The 17035-nt window shown below is 38.9% G+C and overlaps 1 protein-coding gene across 1 annotated transcript in view; it reads left to right on the forward strand.

The window, feature by feature from the left end:
- The window catches only part of npat (nuclear protein, ataxia-telangiectasia locus), a 43321-nt gene that overhangs the window by 22309 nt on the left and 3977 nt on the right, over positions 1-17035 (forward strand). Inside the window, exons 12-17 of the mRNA XM_072577470.1 lie at positions 4582-4707; positions 4896-6815; positions 7458-7576; positions 8170-8284; positions 8684-8756; positions 14254-15379. Coding sequence (XP_072433571.1) covers positions 4582-4707; positions 4896-6815; positions 7458-7576; positions 8170-8284; positions 8684-8756; positions 14254-15379 — 3479 coding nt within the window. The remainder of the gene's footprint in view (positions 1-4581; positions 4708-4895; positions 6816-7457; positions 7577-8169; positions 8285-8683; positions 8757-14253; positions 15380-17035) is intronic.

Raw genomic sequence — 17035 nt, forward strand, 5'->3', positions numbered from 1 at the left:
TTATACATTTCCTTTACCTGTTTATGCCAATTAGTAAACTGCAGGCACTCGAGATTGATATAATGGCAATTGTGGCTCAAACGAGGCAAAATTTGACTTTTCATATTCTTGCTTGCAGTGCATTAAGGTTAGTTGGGGAAAGAAATGGGAAGTGTGCTGGTATAGATCACTTGAAACTGGTGATGTAATTGAGGGTTCAAAGACTATTTAATTAGAATTAATGAACAATAGAGAGGATTTTATGCCTCTGAATCTATGTTAAAGATCACTAGTGGGAAGGAGGCAGGTTGCAACAAGACACAACAGGGCAGTAATAATGAGGGGCTTCACTTTTTACCAAACAAAGACTGGGAAAATAATAATGTAAAGGGAATTCCTGAAATTTGTGCAAAAAGTAGTCTTGAAATATTTCTAGCCTGATGACAATATTGGTTGTGCTGGATGAAATTTTGGGAGAAAGTGAGGACCGCAGATACTGGAGATCAGAGCTGAAAAATGTGTTGCTGGAAAAGCGCAAATTTTGGGAGACAAAAGCAGGCAGTTGAAGCAAGCATCATTGAAAATGGATTTAGAAAAGCAAATTTCACAATTTCATTAGCTTCGGATAAGTTATGGAAAAGCATAAGGAAATGTCAAAATGCTGAACGAATGAGGGCAAATTTCAGTGAGGAGTAGAAGGATCTGTTCCAATTAGGTTGGAATAAAGATTGACATTTAAAATAGTAAATGATCAATAGGGAATAGGGGGAGATTCAGACAAAAGGTTTTGGTACAGGATAGACACGATTCCACTCTGGACAGGAACGGCATTAAAAACTACATTCTTAAGGGGTGGCCTGGTGGGTCAGTGGTCAGCACTGCTGCCCCACAGCACCAGGCACCCGGGTTCAATTCCAGCCTTGGGCAACTGTCTGTGTGGAGTTTGCACATTCTCCTCGTGTCTGCATGGGTTTCCTCTGGGTGCTCCGGTTTCCTACCACAGTCCAAAGATGTGCAGGTAAGGTGAATTGGCATGCTAAATTGCCCGTAGTGTTGAGGGATGTGTATGTTAGGTGCATTGGTCAGCATAAATGTAGAGTATTAGGAGAGGGGAATAGGTCTGGGTGGGTTACTCTTCAGAGGGTCGGTGTGGACTTGTTGGGCCGAAGAGCCTGTTTTCACACTGCAGGAACTCTAAGGATTTATGGATATGTCAAAACAGATTGAAATGAAGCTGAGGAAGCTTGTGGTAAATGTCAAGTTAATAATTCAGTAAAGGGATTCGCTGAATGCAAAATGAACTCTGGAGGCCTGTAAAAGTAAGTAACTCTGTGAATACTGGAAATCTGGAATGAAAATCTCAGGTCTTGGCAGCAGCTGTGACAGAAAAATTAACTTTGAGTCAAATATGCCTCAATGAGAACTGAAGAATAGGAGTTCCATTCAACTTGCAATGCTAACTCTGTTCCTGTCTCCTCAGATGTTGTCAGGTTTGCTGAGTTTTTTGAGAACTTAGTTTTTATTGTATAAAATGAAAGGAAATCCAAAAGTGTATAGTTAAAGGATTAGTTGGGTTGATTAGCAATGAAGGAAAAATTTTTCTGAAGGCAAAAGGACTAAATTAATATTTTGCTTCTAACAAAAGGAGACAGTGATAGATGAATTGGTTAGGATAGAAACAACGTACTGTCGAAGTTGGCAGTGCTCAAATTAGGCAAGTCACCTCCTTTGATTCAAATACATCCTTGGTTATTGGGGTACGTAAAAGTGGAATTTGTAGAGGCATTGACCACAGTTTTCCAAGCCTCCTTGAATATGTGAATGATAACTCTTGCAAAAATTTTCAATTCCTCTCTGGCCACAGGACTGGTGCTGGAGGACTGCAGGGCAGCCAGTCTGGTACCATTATTCAAGATGGCATCAAAGGATAAACCAGGAAACTACAGGCCCATCAGCCTAGCCTTCATGGTAGGGAAACTATTGAAAGTAAATCTGAGGCATTGAATTAATCTGCATTTGGAGAGATGGGGATTAAACAAGAACTGTTGTATGGTTTTAAGGCAAAGTCATGCCTGAACAAGGTGATTTAATTTTTTGGAGAGGTGACCAGGTGTGTAGATGAAGGCAATGTCTTTGATATAATCTCCTTTTATTTCAGCAAGGGTTTTGATATGGTCCTTCATGGGAGACTGCTAGCAAAACTAAAAGTCCATGGATTCAAGGAAGTTTGACAAATTGAATCCACGATTGTCTGAGTGGCAGGAAGCAGAAGGTTGCAGTTGAAGGGTGTTTATTCAGCTGTAAATCTGTGTGCACTGGAATCGCACCTGGATCAGTAATGGTGCCCTTGCTGTTTGTGGTTTAAATGATTCATATTTGAATGTCAAGGGGTTGATCAATATGTTCGCAGATGGTACAAACATTTATGGGGTGTTATGTCTTGAAAAAGATAACCTTAGATTACAGGTGGATGTAATGGGATGGTCAGATGGACTGATCAGTGGCAAATGGAAATCAATCTGAATAAATTGCACAGGACAAACAAGGCAAGGAAAGACATGAGCGGTGGAGCACCAATGGACCTTGGTGTTCATGTATACTAGCTACTTGAGAAATCAGGATGGGTGGATAAAGTGGTTAAGAAGGCCTATGGTATATTTGATTTTATTAGCCAAGGCACAGAATAGAGCCAGGTGGTTATACTGGAACTGTATAAATGTTGATTAAACCATGACTTGAATTTTGTGTGCAGTTCTGCAATCCACATCATGAGGGATCTGATTGCACTCTCTCCAGTGATGAGCAAATTTAACAGAATGCTGTTTTAGCTGGAGAGTTTCAGTTTGAAGAGATCGGACAGGCTGGGGCTGCTTTCCTTCGAGCAGAGGAAATTGACAGGGGTTGTGATTGTGATTGAGTAAAAGTTGGATTTTGTGGAGGCATTGACCACAGTTTTCCAAATCTCCTCAAATATGTGAATTGCAAAAAAAAATTCAATTTCTCTCTCGTTATATATAAAATTGTGGCAGGTGTACATACAGTAGACAGGAAAATATTTTCTCCTTGCTGGAGGGATCAATGAGCAGGAGGTTTAGAGGAGATGTGAAGAAAAGCTTTGTCGCCCAGAGGGTGGTGGGAATCTGGAACTCACTGCTTCTAAGGTTGATAGAAGCAGGAACCCTCCATATTGAAGAAATATTCAAATGACACTTGTGATGCCAAGTCATAAAAGGTTATAGGCCTAGTGCTAGAAAATGGAATTAGAATGGTTAGATTGCTGTTTTTGACTAGTTTGTGCTGTAGATCTCTACAACTCTATAACTCTACCAGAGGATTACAGTATCACTAATATAATTGCTAACAAGATTGAAGTCCATTGGATTTATGGAACAATATTTGTGTTGATAAGAAATTGGATAAGCAACAAAAAACAAAATATTGAATGGCTGTTTTTAAGATGGGAGGGGAAGTTTTCGGTGGGTCTCTCTTAGGACCTCTGATAATCTCTTCCATACGTATGTTAACCTGCACTTGGATACAGAAAATATCATTTTCTGTTGAGAACAAGAATCTACAAGATCATAAGATTTATAAATAGAGCAAAAATATAGAAGGATATGAAACTATCCTAGAATGCTGGTGAGATGCAGCAATGGTATTGTCAAATTCTGGGCATTGCATTTTAGAATGAATGAATAAATCTTCAAGTCTTTGTGTAGAATTTTACTAGAATGATGCCAGAGATAAAAAGTTTAATTTTATATGGAGAATCTAGAGAAACTCTGGTTATTCTTGTTGGAGTGAGGAGACTAAAGGTGACTTAATAAAGGTGTTCAGAAGGGTTTTGATACCATAAATACATAGAACCAGCTTCTGGCCACAGAGGAACGGAAACCAGCAATCAAAACTTTCAAGTGGCAAAAGAACCAACAACAACATGATTGTTAATACAACAAGTATCTGATACATTGCCTAAAAACATGATAGAAGCAGATTCAGTATCGTTTTTTTAAAAATGAATAAGTATGGGGAAAGAGCACAAAATGGACTAATTGGTTAACTCTGACTAAGATGGTACAGACATGGTCGACAAAACAACGTCCTTCAGTATTGAGTTGATGCTTCCTCTTGTAGAGCATTCTAGGATGAGAGGTCATAGTCTTAGGATAACAGGTAGCAAATTTAAGAGTTGAGGAGCAACTACTCCCAGAAGGTTGTGGACCTGTGGAATTTGCTGCCCCAAAGTGCAGTGGATGCTGCGACAGTGAGTAAATTTAAGGAGGAGTTAGACAGATTTTTAATTGCAAATGGGTTGAAAGGTTATGGAGTGAAGGCAGGGAATGGGGGAGAGGAGTACATTGGCCATGATTGAGTCTGCTCTGCCATTTGATGGGCTGAATGGTCTAATTCTGCTCCTATATCTTAGTAAACATATACATCATTCTATTAATTTAGTTTCTGGTATTTGGATGACTTTTCTAAGGCGAAAAACTAGTTAAATATATTTTCTTTGGTTCTGAAATGCATCATTGATCAGGACTAAATACATATACAGAGTTGTATTTTAATTCATTTTTATTTCATGTTCCATAATCTACTTAGGTAAATCAAAAAGGAGTGAAGACTCTGATCATGGACCGTGCAGCCAAGTAGGTTTGGAAGTAATAGAAAATGGTACAAGTTCAGCATTCTCTGAGGCATTTAACACCTATCAAACAGAGGGATTGGGTGAGTTGTAGTTTTTGTTTAGTGCTACAATAGATGTACCGAAGTGGATTTGTCAAAATCATAATCTGTGTTACTTTATATAATTGTACTCCATAAAAAAGCAAGGCACTACATTTATTGAACTATTTGTAATATTTTTTATTAGGTTGCAAACCCTTTAATTGTTTTTTCTTCTTTTGATATCCAAGTGTCCGTACCGTCAACAGTCTCTGAGAAGGTGTCAAGTGGTTATACGAAGAAAAGTAAGGCTGATGGGACAGTCCATAAAACTGAAATGTCATCAGAATCAAACTCCATTACAAAATCTGCAAAAAAAGAAAATCAGACTTTTCCAACTCTGAATGCAGCTGATGCAAATAAATCTATGCTTTCAGTGGATAGTCAAGCAACCAGCAACCAGACATCGAAATGTAGCTGTTGGACCACTGGAGAAGCTGCTGTTGTGTCTGCCCTTCCTTCGTCTGTTGCTGCTATTCACACAACTACTTCAGCAATGTCGGAGTGCCAAGAAGCTGGGGGTGTTGCTGAAATGGAGGTTGAAGCCCAGTCGTCTTCTGTTTATCATGAAAAGACAGCACCATCTTCACTTGTGCAACAAAAGCGCGATGAGGACCATTTAGGTGTTGAAGAGTTAACTAATCATGATGCTAAAACAGAATCAATATCCAAATTGACACTTCAAAATGGACTTGCTGCAGACCCTAATAGGTCTAGGCTTTATGATACTGATAAATCTAAAGCAGTAATGAGTGAGCATAAAATTGAAAAGCCAATAGCACAAACTGTCTGTGTCACAAGAACAAGTGATAAGACTGCAATCGGAGTTTGTAATGAACCACCTTCAGCTTGTCCTCCAGCATCAGTTCAGTCAACTTTTGTAGTACAGAAAAGATCTGAGTGTGAACCTATGTCTCTAGAGGGAAGAAAGCCCTTACCAGCTAACTCTGATAACTCATTAACTACAGTGTCAGATCTGCAAAATGTTCTGCATAAGGTTGAAACCTGTAAAAGCCCGTTGACCAATCTTCAACAATCTCAAGTCCTTGTTTCAACTGTACCTGAAGTATCAAATAGTTGGACTGTAAGCTCTAGTTCAGTAAACTCACTTCAATCTGGTGCAATAAAATCCTGTGTCATTTCTGCTGAAGTGGAGTTGCCTGATCGAGCGGAACCTGTTTCCTCCTCTGTTCCTTCTAAATCGAGTTCTGAGGTTAGGGCTATATCCCTTCAACCAAGTTTTGTTACTTCGGGCCTGAACCCTGCAACTGAAAGTGTTTCAACCAATGTGGTGTCTAAATCACCGCTTAAGGCCACTTCTGTAAAGACTGATGTTATCTCAACTTCCAAAAATTCAAATGCTGAACCTTCCAGCACTATGGAGGTAGATCCCTCAAATATAGTAACACTCAAGATAATAATTAGTGATGACCCCAAACAGTCGTCTTCAGATCCAGAATTAAATAATGCTGTGTCCAGTATTACTAATGAAAATGTACCAACAATTATAATGTCCTCTCCAGGTGGTACACCCTTAAAGGGCAAAGGATTAAGCCAGTCTTTATCAAATAGCAATAATGTTACTGTTGCTGAAACAAACTCTAGTTGCAATGAGTGTGTAAGTACTGAAGAGACAGAAAGTGCTATAAATAGTTTGAAGATGACAGAGGAGCCTGAAAGCAGTGAGCACAATGTTGCCACAACGGAAGTTGAAGTTGTGTCGACACAAAGCATTACTTCCAGTAATGTGACCATTAATATACCGCAGGCTGATTGTACTCAGTCCACACAAAATCCTCTTAGTTTATCAAAAGACACAGGACTCATTCAACTATTGCCTACTGCTACCACATTTGGACAATCTAGCAGTGTCCTCATAGCAACTTGCATGCAAGATTCTGCAGGGCAATCATTGAGGAAAGGAGAAGAACCAAATAATGGTAGCACTTTTATTTTGGACCACCGAGGTAATTCAACAAATGTCTTGATGCTACCGAGCAGTTCTGCATCTACAACTATTTCAACATCTGTTCCTCAAGCTTTATCAACGCCTCCAAGACCAAGCACTGTTTTGACCATGGGACAACCTGTTTCTTCAAATTTTTCACAAGGTAGTAATGTATAAGGTTTTATCAAAAATTTACAATCGACACATTTTCCCCACATTGCATAATTATAATAGTGCCAACTGTGTTGCATAGTAGCCCAATTTTTTGAAATTATACATTATTGGGTATTGTAGTAGCTGGTGTCGAACAGTTCTTGCGAACGCAAGTGAAGAGACTGGAGAGAAGATGGAAACAGTTACATAACTTGTTTTTCCCTTTTTGTTTTTCTTCACAATTGACTATAGCAATACTGAAATAGCTCCTGGGGTCACTAACTTGGCACATAACAGAAAGAACCTGAAATTGAGCTAATAGATTAGAGAGTAAACCTGTGATTTTCTCATCAGTAACTCCTGCTGTCTACATTTATGCTGTGCCATATTTACAGAAGATAAATGCCAACTTAATAACGTACTTATACCCTTCCCTCACTATTTGTTATGGTAGAGACAACCACATGAACTATTATGACTTCTGTCTCTCTAAAGTGAAGCAAGGCATCAGAGTAACTGGAGATCGCATTTTACCTATGGCGTTTTCTTCCATGGAATTTGAGCCTTGCATCTCATCATAAATGATAAATGTTTTTTTGCTAGGATTTTTTAACTTGTCCTGTTTCTGAAATTTAAGTGTGTTGCATTTCAGGGTCAACGTTTATTATTACATCCCCTGTTCAGCCAGTGCTGCAAGGAATGATGGGAGTTATTCCTGTTTCAATAATGGGTCCAAATAGTGGAACAACATTCACAGTATCACCTCAACAGGTCAGTTCATATGTATTCTGTAGGTATCTGCACAGGTGCTGCATTTATTGAGGATAATAATGTTCAGTTGGCTGGACAGCTGGTTTGCAAAGCAATGTGATAGCAGCATGAATTCAATTCTCATACCGGCTGAAGTTACTGTGAAAGTGCCGCCTTCTCAAACCCTTCCCCTCACCTGTGGTATGGTGATCGTCCAATGAAACCACCACCAGTCATCACTCTTTAAGAGTACATTGAGTTGGAATAGAGGTAACAGAGATGTACATCACAGAAACAGACCCCCCTTCAGTCTAACTCCTCCATGCCAACCAGATATCCCAACCTAATCTAGTCCCACTTACCAGCACTTGGCCCATAACTCTCTTGACCGTTCCTATTCACATACCCATCCAGATGCCTTTTAAATGTTACAATTGTACCAGCTTCCTCCACTTCAGAATCTTTGAGAGCTTGATTAATTTTTGTTTCATACAGAGTACAGAGCTTAGCATTTTAAACAACACAAGAATCCTTGTCTCAGCAACTATTTGTGATTTAAGCATTTTTTAAAATGCAGGACTTATAATTATGCAATTTCTATTGATTTCAACCAGGTTCTTCGTATGCCAGTATCATCATCCCTTGGCAAAAAGTGTAACCGATTCAGTAAACTTCCCATTTCAAGGAAACCACCACAGTTAGCTGTTCAACCAAGCACCTTAAATACAGGTCAGCATGCATGGAAAGAAATAGTTAAGGGTTGAATTCATTCAAAAAGATTTCAGTTGGCAACTATTGTGTATCTGTTGAAATGTCACATTTCCCTACTTGATATGTTGCTTTAGCAAATAGTCAGTTCTTTTTTCATGATTATTTTGACTATTTATAAAGCTTCTGTGCATTGTGGAAAGCTTATTTGTAATTCTCACCATTTTGGTGGCTGAAAGCCAACTTATAATTAGTGCCATAATAGAGCTTTGTATGGTTTGGTAATGTCTCCGTTCTTTACCACGGACAGCTATAAATTTAAAAAACTGAATATTTTGATGTTTTTCTTTTCTCATTTTTGTTAACTAACCCTGGAATATACTATCTTTATAAAAGTAATCACTTAATTTTGTTTTTTAGGACAATCCTCTGTCATTGGCACACTCATTTCAATAGATTCATCAATCTCTCAAAATACTTCCCAGCCTCAGAGGTAAAGTATCAGAATGGTTGCTAGTCCTAGTCCTTTTGTCTATTTTAAAACTAACCTGTGTTGTTTGGGAGTAATGATTGGGCAGGTGACTTGCACAATTCAAATATTTTCTTCACTGAAACTTCAGATATCTGTGGTAAAGGACCTAATCAAATTCTGGCATAATTTTATCTTGTGTCTTGACTGAGATTCAGTGATGTTGTGAGTTATATTGTTTGAGACAAAGAAGAGGAAGAGTGTTTATCTCTTGGTGTTTGCATGCTATATTTCTTAGGACTGGCGTATCATAAACATACAAGCATGGAAAATATAGAATACAGAAGGGGAGAGTATTTGATCAACTGTTTCTGTGCCAACTACAAAATAGACACCCAGCTTAGTCCAACTTTGTAGTTCTTGGTCCTTTGCCCTGTAGTTCCTAAAGTGTATTGTGGACTAAGCCAGACCACTCAAAGCATTCTTAAGCAGGCAAGCCAGACCATAACTTTGCAATTTGTTTTTTGTCAGTGTTCATTGAAAATTACCCAGAGTAAGCTAGCTAGATTGACTACCAGGTTTTAAAACAGATAAAAATTTATTCACAAAATTACACAATGAAACACAAAGAACAGAATAAAGAACCCCTACAGAACTCAGTCTATTCAAACTAGACCTAATTATGCTGTTCCGAATATATACAAGTCCCAATAAGCAAACCCCCTTTAAATAAAAAACAGTAAAAATGGAACGAATGCTTACAGGTTGAAGTTAGATGTGCAGAAGGAGAGAGAGTTTTGCAACCCCTTTTCCACACAGCTCACTGTTGAACTCCTAACTAGTTCTGGGCTGAACTGACCACTCCCCTTTCATTATACAGGTCACTTCTAAAACATGACCGCTTTGGCCTGAAGTCTTATCTGTATACATATAAACAAAAGTCCCCTCAAAATCCTTTTTCATCTCTGGACCAAACAAGCCACCTTGGAGCTGGGAGGATTTTATGACCCAATTTTTAAAAAAAAATCGACACAGTATTCTTGAGAAAACAAACAGCTTTGAGAAAAAGGGCCAGCTTTGTGACAAGTGTGAATTCAGATTTATTTTCAACATGACAAAAGTTTTGTCTACTGTCTTTTCAGGCAGCCAAAAACCCTCCCTGACAAAGGTTCCCCTTAGTACTACCTCTAATCCTTCTGCCAATTATTCTGAATGTATACCTGTTGATTATTGATCTCGTTGGTATGGAATATGGATCCCTCCTGTTGAATCTATCTTGGTCCTTCAAATTTTGTGCACCTGAAATAAATCTCCTCTGTGTCCTTTGAAAGAAAACCACACAACCCATGGAAACGTTCCTCCTAGCTAAAATCCTCAAATCCTGGTACATCTGTTTAAATTATATTTGTAGCCTCTCTGTGATCTATAAAATATTTCTTTCTATAATGTGACCAGAAGTGTACACAGTACTCTAGCTGCCCTGTTTACCTTGTTAGTCACAGTATCTACCTGTGCTGCTGTCTTTGGGAATCTGTGGATATGCTTCCCACAGATCTTATTCCTCTGATCTTCTCCGTATGTCCCCATGTATTCTTGCTCTCCCAAATGCAGAGCTATACTTCTCTGGATTAAATTCAATTTTGGCTTTTTGGTATACATCTGGCTGGTTTGCTGATGTACTCCTGCAGTATATAGTTTTGTTTTCTTTCCCACCCATTGACCAAGACTTTTTTATTACCTGCAAGCTTGTTAATCTTGTCCCTTAGATTGAAGTCTACAGTTCACTTAAACGTCACAAAAATCCAAAGCTCCTAATACTAAACCTTGGAGGAGATGCTGGTAATAGCCTGTCAATCACCAGCACATCAGTTGATCTTTGTTTCCTACCACTGAGCCAATTTTTTTCTGCAACTTGCCCTTGGATTTCTGACTAGTGTGCCATATGATACTGTACTAAAATCCATGTAGACCACATTTTAAATGTGCTCGTCTCATCAATCTTCCTTGTTAACCTCTTCAGTCAAGTTAGTCCGACAGACACAACCTTTAAAATCGATGCTGAATGAATCCATATTTATTTAAATTGCAATTTGTACACTGATTTTCTCCCAATAATTTGTGCACTATTGTTTTGTTTAAAACAAAGTTAGTCTAAGCTGCTGCTGTTTACTCCCTTGTTCCTCATATCTGCTGGGCTACATTTCATTTGGATTTATTTTAGGAGATGTTAAACCCTGAAATATTTCCCCCTTGCTGTTTATACCATTCAAATGTTATAATCCTCAATGTTAATATTTAACTTTTCTGTGGTAAATAAAAAGTATACATTACGAAACTTTTTTTTATGTACTAGTCAACTTCATTCTCTAGTTGACTGTACTGTCTTCATTGGTAATCTTGCTGCTCTTGGTTAATCCAAAAAAATTTATAAACACATTTTTAATTGTTAATATCGTTATGTGGACTCCCTGCTTTTAGGATATCTCTTGTAATTTCACTGTTGAACTTCCTTATTGTACACTCATCTGGATTTTCTTGTTTCATGCACAAGAGCACATATCCCTCAGTACTGTATATTTTGGGTGTCTCTCCATTTGAATAATTGTTTTTTGATTCTTCCTAGCAAAATTGTAATTTGTCACTTTGCTACATTAAACTACATCTACCAAGTGTTTGCCCCTAACTGAACAGATCTGTATCCTCTTGCAGCTTCCTTATGTCCTCACTACATTGTGCCCTCATTCAACCAAGAGGAATTTTTTAAAAATCAAAAAGAAATGAGAGTAGAGATAGAGGGTAGTGAAGAGGCAATCAAACTGTGACAGAAGAGTGCAGCAGAAATTAGAATTAGCGGGGCAATAAAGATAAAGCAAAGCTCACAACCTTTTTCATAACGGATGTAGATTTGTAACAAGGATAAATTAGTTGCCAGCACAAATAGAAATAAATCATTTTTTCTATTTTTCTACAATCAGCAAATCTGGATGTTATTATTATCAATGATTTGAGGCTATAGATCTGATACTTGCAACCTGAAAAAGACCCATTAATCCCAACTTTGTCCTGTGTTAACCAATCCTCAATCCATGCTAATACACTAGCCCCAATATGGTGAGCTCCTATCTTGTGTGAAACCTTTTATGTGGCACCTTATTGAATATCTTCTGAAAATCTAAATACACTACATACACTGGTTCTGTTTTATAAGTACTGCTTGTTATATCCTCAAAATACTCTGCCAATTTTGTCAAACATGATTTCCCTTTCACAAAGCCATGTTGACTTTGTTTTATTACATTAAGCTTTTCTGAATGTCCTTCTGATTCTTCCTTAATGGGCTCTGGCATTTTCCCAATGATAGTTTCCTGCTTTTGGTTTTTCTCCTTTCATGAATAGGGATGTCAAATTGGTGGAACCCTCCTAGAATCCAATGAGTGCTGAAATATTTCAACCAAAGCCTTCAGTACCTCTGTAGTCTCTTCTATTCAAACCTTTGAATACATGCCATCAGGTCCTGGCGACCTGTCTGCCTTTAGTCACATTAGTTTGTGAAATATTTTCTCGCTCATGTTAGAAATTATTACAAGATCTTTTCTCCCAACAGCAATTTGCTTAACTGTTATCTTTGGAATAATTATTGTGTCCTCCAGTGTGAAGATGGGTGCAAAAGAATTTGGTTTAAATTCTGTACCATTTCTGTCATCATTTAGTTTTCTAGTTTTTGATCACCCTGTAACCCATCTCCATAATAACTATCAAGCAATATTCATTTATTTCTATTTGTGCTGGCAACTAATTTATTCTTGTTATGAAAAAGGATGTGAGCTTTGCTTTACCTTTATTGCCCCCGCCAATTCTAATTTCTGCTGCACTCTTCTGTCACAGTTTGATTGCCTCTTCACTGCCCTCTACCTCTACTCTCATTTGCTTTTGATTTTTTAAAAAATTCCTCTTGGTTGAAACCTGTTACACTAATCAGTTTAAAGCCCTATGTACAACCTAGTGTATGCTTCTCCAAGACACTGGTCACATCATGGTTCAAACGAAGCCCATCCCAATGGAACAACTTTCTTTCCCAAAAATGATGCCTCATGAATCAGAACCTGTTGCTCCCATAAATCTTTGAACCATACGATTTCCTCTAAGCTTATTTACTCTACACCAGTTTTCATGTATAGTAACCCAGAGGTTGTCATCATTGTGGTTCAGAACCTCTGTCCAAGTCCCACCTATTGTTGGTACCTACATGGGCCAAGGCAACTCGATCCTTTCCTTCCCAATCAAAAGTTCCCTTTCAGCCCAGAAGAGAGTTCCTGAACCTTGGTACCAAGTAGATAACACAACCTTTGGGACTCTGTCTTTGCCAAGTGCAGTATCTATTCCCTGAAGTACATGAGAAATATAATAAAACACATCTCTTTTGTGCCCCCACTTGAATGATCACTGTGCTCGTTTTTATTGCAGTCTCTGCTTTCATCCATATTGGAACTAAGACTCTGGTACCTACTGGACAGGGTTCGCTGACACTCTTGCAAGGCTAAATTTGGTATCTTTGTACCATCTCACCTACACTCTCACCTTTTTGCTCCCTGACAACTGACCAGATTTGATGTAAATATTCTAAGGGGTTTAACTTTGTCTTGAAACAGCATCAAGAAACCTCTCCCTGATGTGATATGATTCTTGCAGTTCAGATAACCACTCGTCAACTCTGAGCTGAAGTTCCTCACAGCTAACACTTGCTGCCAGTGTCACCATGGATCGCACTGGGATTCACCAGCGCCCACATACTACAGCTGCAAAATATCACCTGTCTGTCTCAATTCTGTTTAATGAATGAGTTTTGATATGGGGAGGCAATGTTCCAGTGGTATTATTGCGAGAATATTAATCCAAAAACCCAAGTTACATCTGGGAACATGATTTGAATCCTGCCATGGCAGATGGCGCATTTTGAATTCAGTGAAAATGTGGAATTCAAAGTCTAATAATAGTGACACCATTGCAAATTGTCAGAAATGTCCTTCTGGTTTGCTAAACCACCTTCGGGAAGGAAATCTGCCACCATCAGCCAGTCTGGCCTACGTGCAACTCCAAATCCACAGCAATGTCTTTGACTCTTAACTGCTGTCTGGACAAACTAGGGATGGGCAATAAATGCTGCCGTAGCCAGTGACACCTTTATCCAGTGAATGAATAATAATACAGTTATGAGAACTGAACTCCTACTGTGTAAATGCTGTACTTACTGTAAATGTTAACCAACCCCATGTGGCAGCATGCCTTTTTCTTCTACTTTCTGTTCACACTTTACCCTCTGAGCTGCTCAATCACTTAATTGATGTGAAGGAAATTGACTCTCCTTTTAATTTTAGAAAAGCTATTCTCTCCTAATCTGAGAAGGTGCCTGGTGGAAATAGTGTTTCTTTGTGTGAAGTAGAGTAAATTATTTCTACCTTCTGTGATTGTTTTTTCTTTGATAAAAGCTGCAACTAAGTGCAAAATCTGAATTATTTTCTAGAGCTGAAAATTCAGAACCAACTGTTCCTGGCGACCAAATGGGAAAATCGAGAGAGCCCACAGTGGAGATACCGAATGCATCAAGCTCAAAATTGAGATCACAGCGCCACAGACGAGTGTTGTGCTTTGATAATGCAACAGCCACACAATCAGACCATTCCCGTGTGGAGTATAACACTAGTCAGGCAAAAAAGGAATATCGTACTGATAATACAAATCAATCTGATGCAACTTTTACTTCCCAGAACAAGGAGCGATCTGAAAGGACAGATCTAAGGGTTAGTAAAGGGAGGGAAATACAGGGGAAATCAGAGAAGACTAAAAGTTCATCTTCTGGCCAACCTTATGAGTCATTCCACAAAACAACAGCAAATAAAGAAAACGAGGCAAATAGGGATCAGATTCGACAGAGAAGTAGAGAAACTTCAGATCTTCCAAATGTACAGATGCAAAAAAGAGTCTCTCAAAGTGAAAGACCCAATTCTCAAACCACAGTTGCAGACAAAGATGGCAGTAATAGAATTCCTGAATCCCAGCAAGAGTGCAAAAAAGTCACCACTGCTCTTACAGTCTCTCAAGAAACTGCTTCGAAAAGGAATTTAGATAAAAGCGATAATTTTAGTCTGACCAGCACGCTGACTAAACAAGCAGCTGAGATGCTCCAAGACATGCAGAGGCAAAGCCCTGCCCCAAAACAAACTAGTAATGCTGACTTAACCATGCCTAGGACACCAGGCTGTAATGCAAATGAAGGACCAGATGATTGCTTAGACTTTCAAAGGACTCCACGCAACAAAGGTCTTGGAGATGAGAAGGCATCACCAAGAGTAATGGTACCCCCTACAACACCAGATATACCAGCATGCAGCCCAGCAAGTGAAACAGGAAGTGAAAACAGTGTTAGTATGGCTGCACATACTCTAATGATTCTGTCCAGGGCTGCAATTGCAAAGACTTCTGGTGCCACCCCTCTGAAAGATAACACGCGCCAAGTCACATCTCCACTTGGCCAGAAGAAGCGAAAGCTAGAAGAACGGGAGGAGGAATGTAGACATCACTCTTTGTCCAGCAAGACAGATCTTCAAAATTCCAGCTCGCCTGGGAAGAAAAAACGATCAAAATCACATGTAAGTAGTTTATTCTTAAAAGTTTGACGTGGAGACCTGATAGTAGGTGTTTGGCAATCTGCAACCAGTCTGGTCAATAACAAGAACTATTTCCACTGGCAAATGTATAAATAATGCTATTAAAAATAGTAGAACAGGTTTCATTTGGTGAGCTACAATGAAAGACATTGAGACTCCCATTACCTACACCATGGACTGGTTGCTTGTATTTATGATTTTGAACAAGATGACTTTTGGATGCATAAAACTATAGAACAGCCCAGGTGAAACTGGCATGTGGACTGGATATGAAGTGCAATGCAGATAAACTGATTTGATTTATTATTGTCACACGCACCTAGGTAGAGAAGTTTTGTTGTTGCAGTAGGGTAGATCATACCATACAAAGTGCATTAGGGTAATAGAACAGAGCAAAGAAAACAACATTATGGCTGCAGAGAAGGTGCATAAAGAGCAAGTTCAACATTAAACTTAAAATGTGGGGGGTCAATTTAAGAAGTCTATTAAACAGTAGGGAAGAAGCTGTTCTTAAATCTGTTGGTACGTGTTTAAGCTTTTGTATCTTCTGCCCGACGTAAAAAATTGAAAGAGATTATAACTGAAGTGGGAGGGATCTTTGATTATGCTTGCTGCCTTTCCGAAGGTATAGATGGAGTCAGTGAATGGAAGGTTGACTTGTGTGATAGACTAGGCTGTGTTCACAACTCTGTAGTTTCTTACAGTCATGGGCAGAGCAGTTACCTTACCACATTGATGCATCCGGATAGAATGCTTTCTATGGTGCATCCATAAAAATGAGTGTTCATGGACGTGCTAAATTTCTTTAGCCTCCTGATGAAATAGGGGTGTTATGCTTTCTTGATTGTTGCATCAAGGTGTGTGGACCAGGGCAGATTGTTGATCATCACTCGTAGGAACTTGACACACTGAACCATCTCCACCTCACACCATTGATGTAGATAAGAGCCCTTCACCTTGCTTCCTGAAGTCAGTGACCAGCTGTTTTGTTTTGCTGACATTGAGCGAGAGATGGTTGTCTTTACACCATCTCTTCCCTATATTCTGTCTCCTCACTGAGATGCAGCTTGCAATGGTGGTGTTGTAGATGGAGTTAGGACGAATTTTGGCCGGTCATGAGTTATAGCCTTGTGGATGCTGGTATTAGCATGTAGATTGGATATGAAGTGTAAAATGTTTAAAACTTTTTTTACAATAATATGACTGGCATACTTGCTCAAAGGTATCAATCTAGCTGGAAGAACTTATTCAGGTAATCAAAATTGAGGGGTGTGAATGGGGAGAAGGAATTCCCCCAAGAGGAATCAATAACACGAGAAACAGTTTTTAGGCAAGGAAGAGGAAGCTGAAAAAGCATTCAAGGACATGTTCTCTTCTCTTTCCCCCTCCCCCCAAGGGAGGGTGGATATCAGAAACTCACTGCCTAAAATGTTGGTAGAGGTAGGAGCCCTCAAAACCTTAAGAACTCTTTAAGATGAGCACTTGAAATGCAGTAGCGTACCAGGCCCAGTGTTGGAAAATGGGATTAGAATAGGTATGTGGATTGATGAGCCAAAGGGTCTTTTTCAGCGCTATTGTAAAAGCTCTGAAAAAGGCTGGGTGATGTGCTTGATCATTTTCTTTGCAGAGTTGCATTAT

The sequence above is a fragment of the Chiloscyllium punctatum genome, chromosome 9 (genome assembly GCF_047496795.1).
Source record: "Chiloscyllium punctatum isolate Juve2018m chromosome 9, sChiPun1.3, whole genome shotgun sequence".
NCBI lineage: Eukaryota > Metazoa > Chordata > Chondrichthyes > Orectolobiformes > Hemiscylliidae > Chiloscyllium > Chiloscyllium punctatum.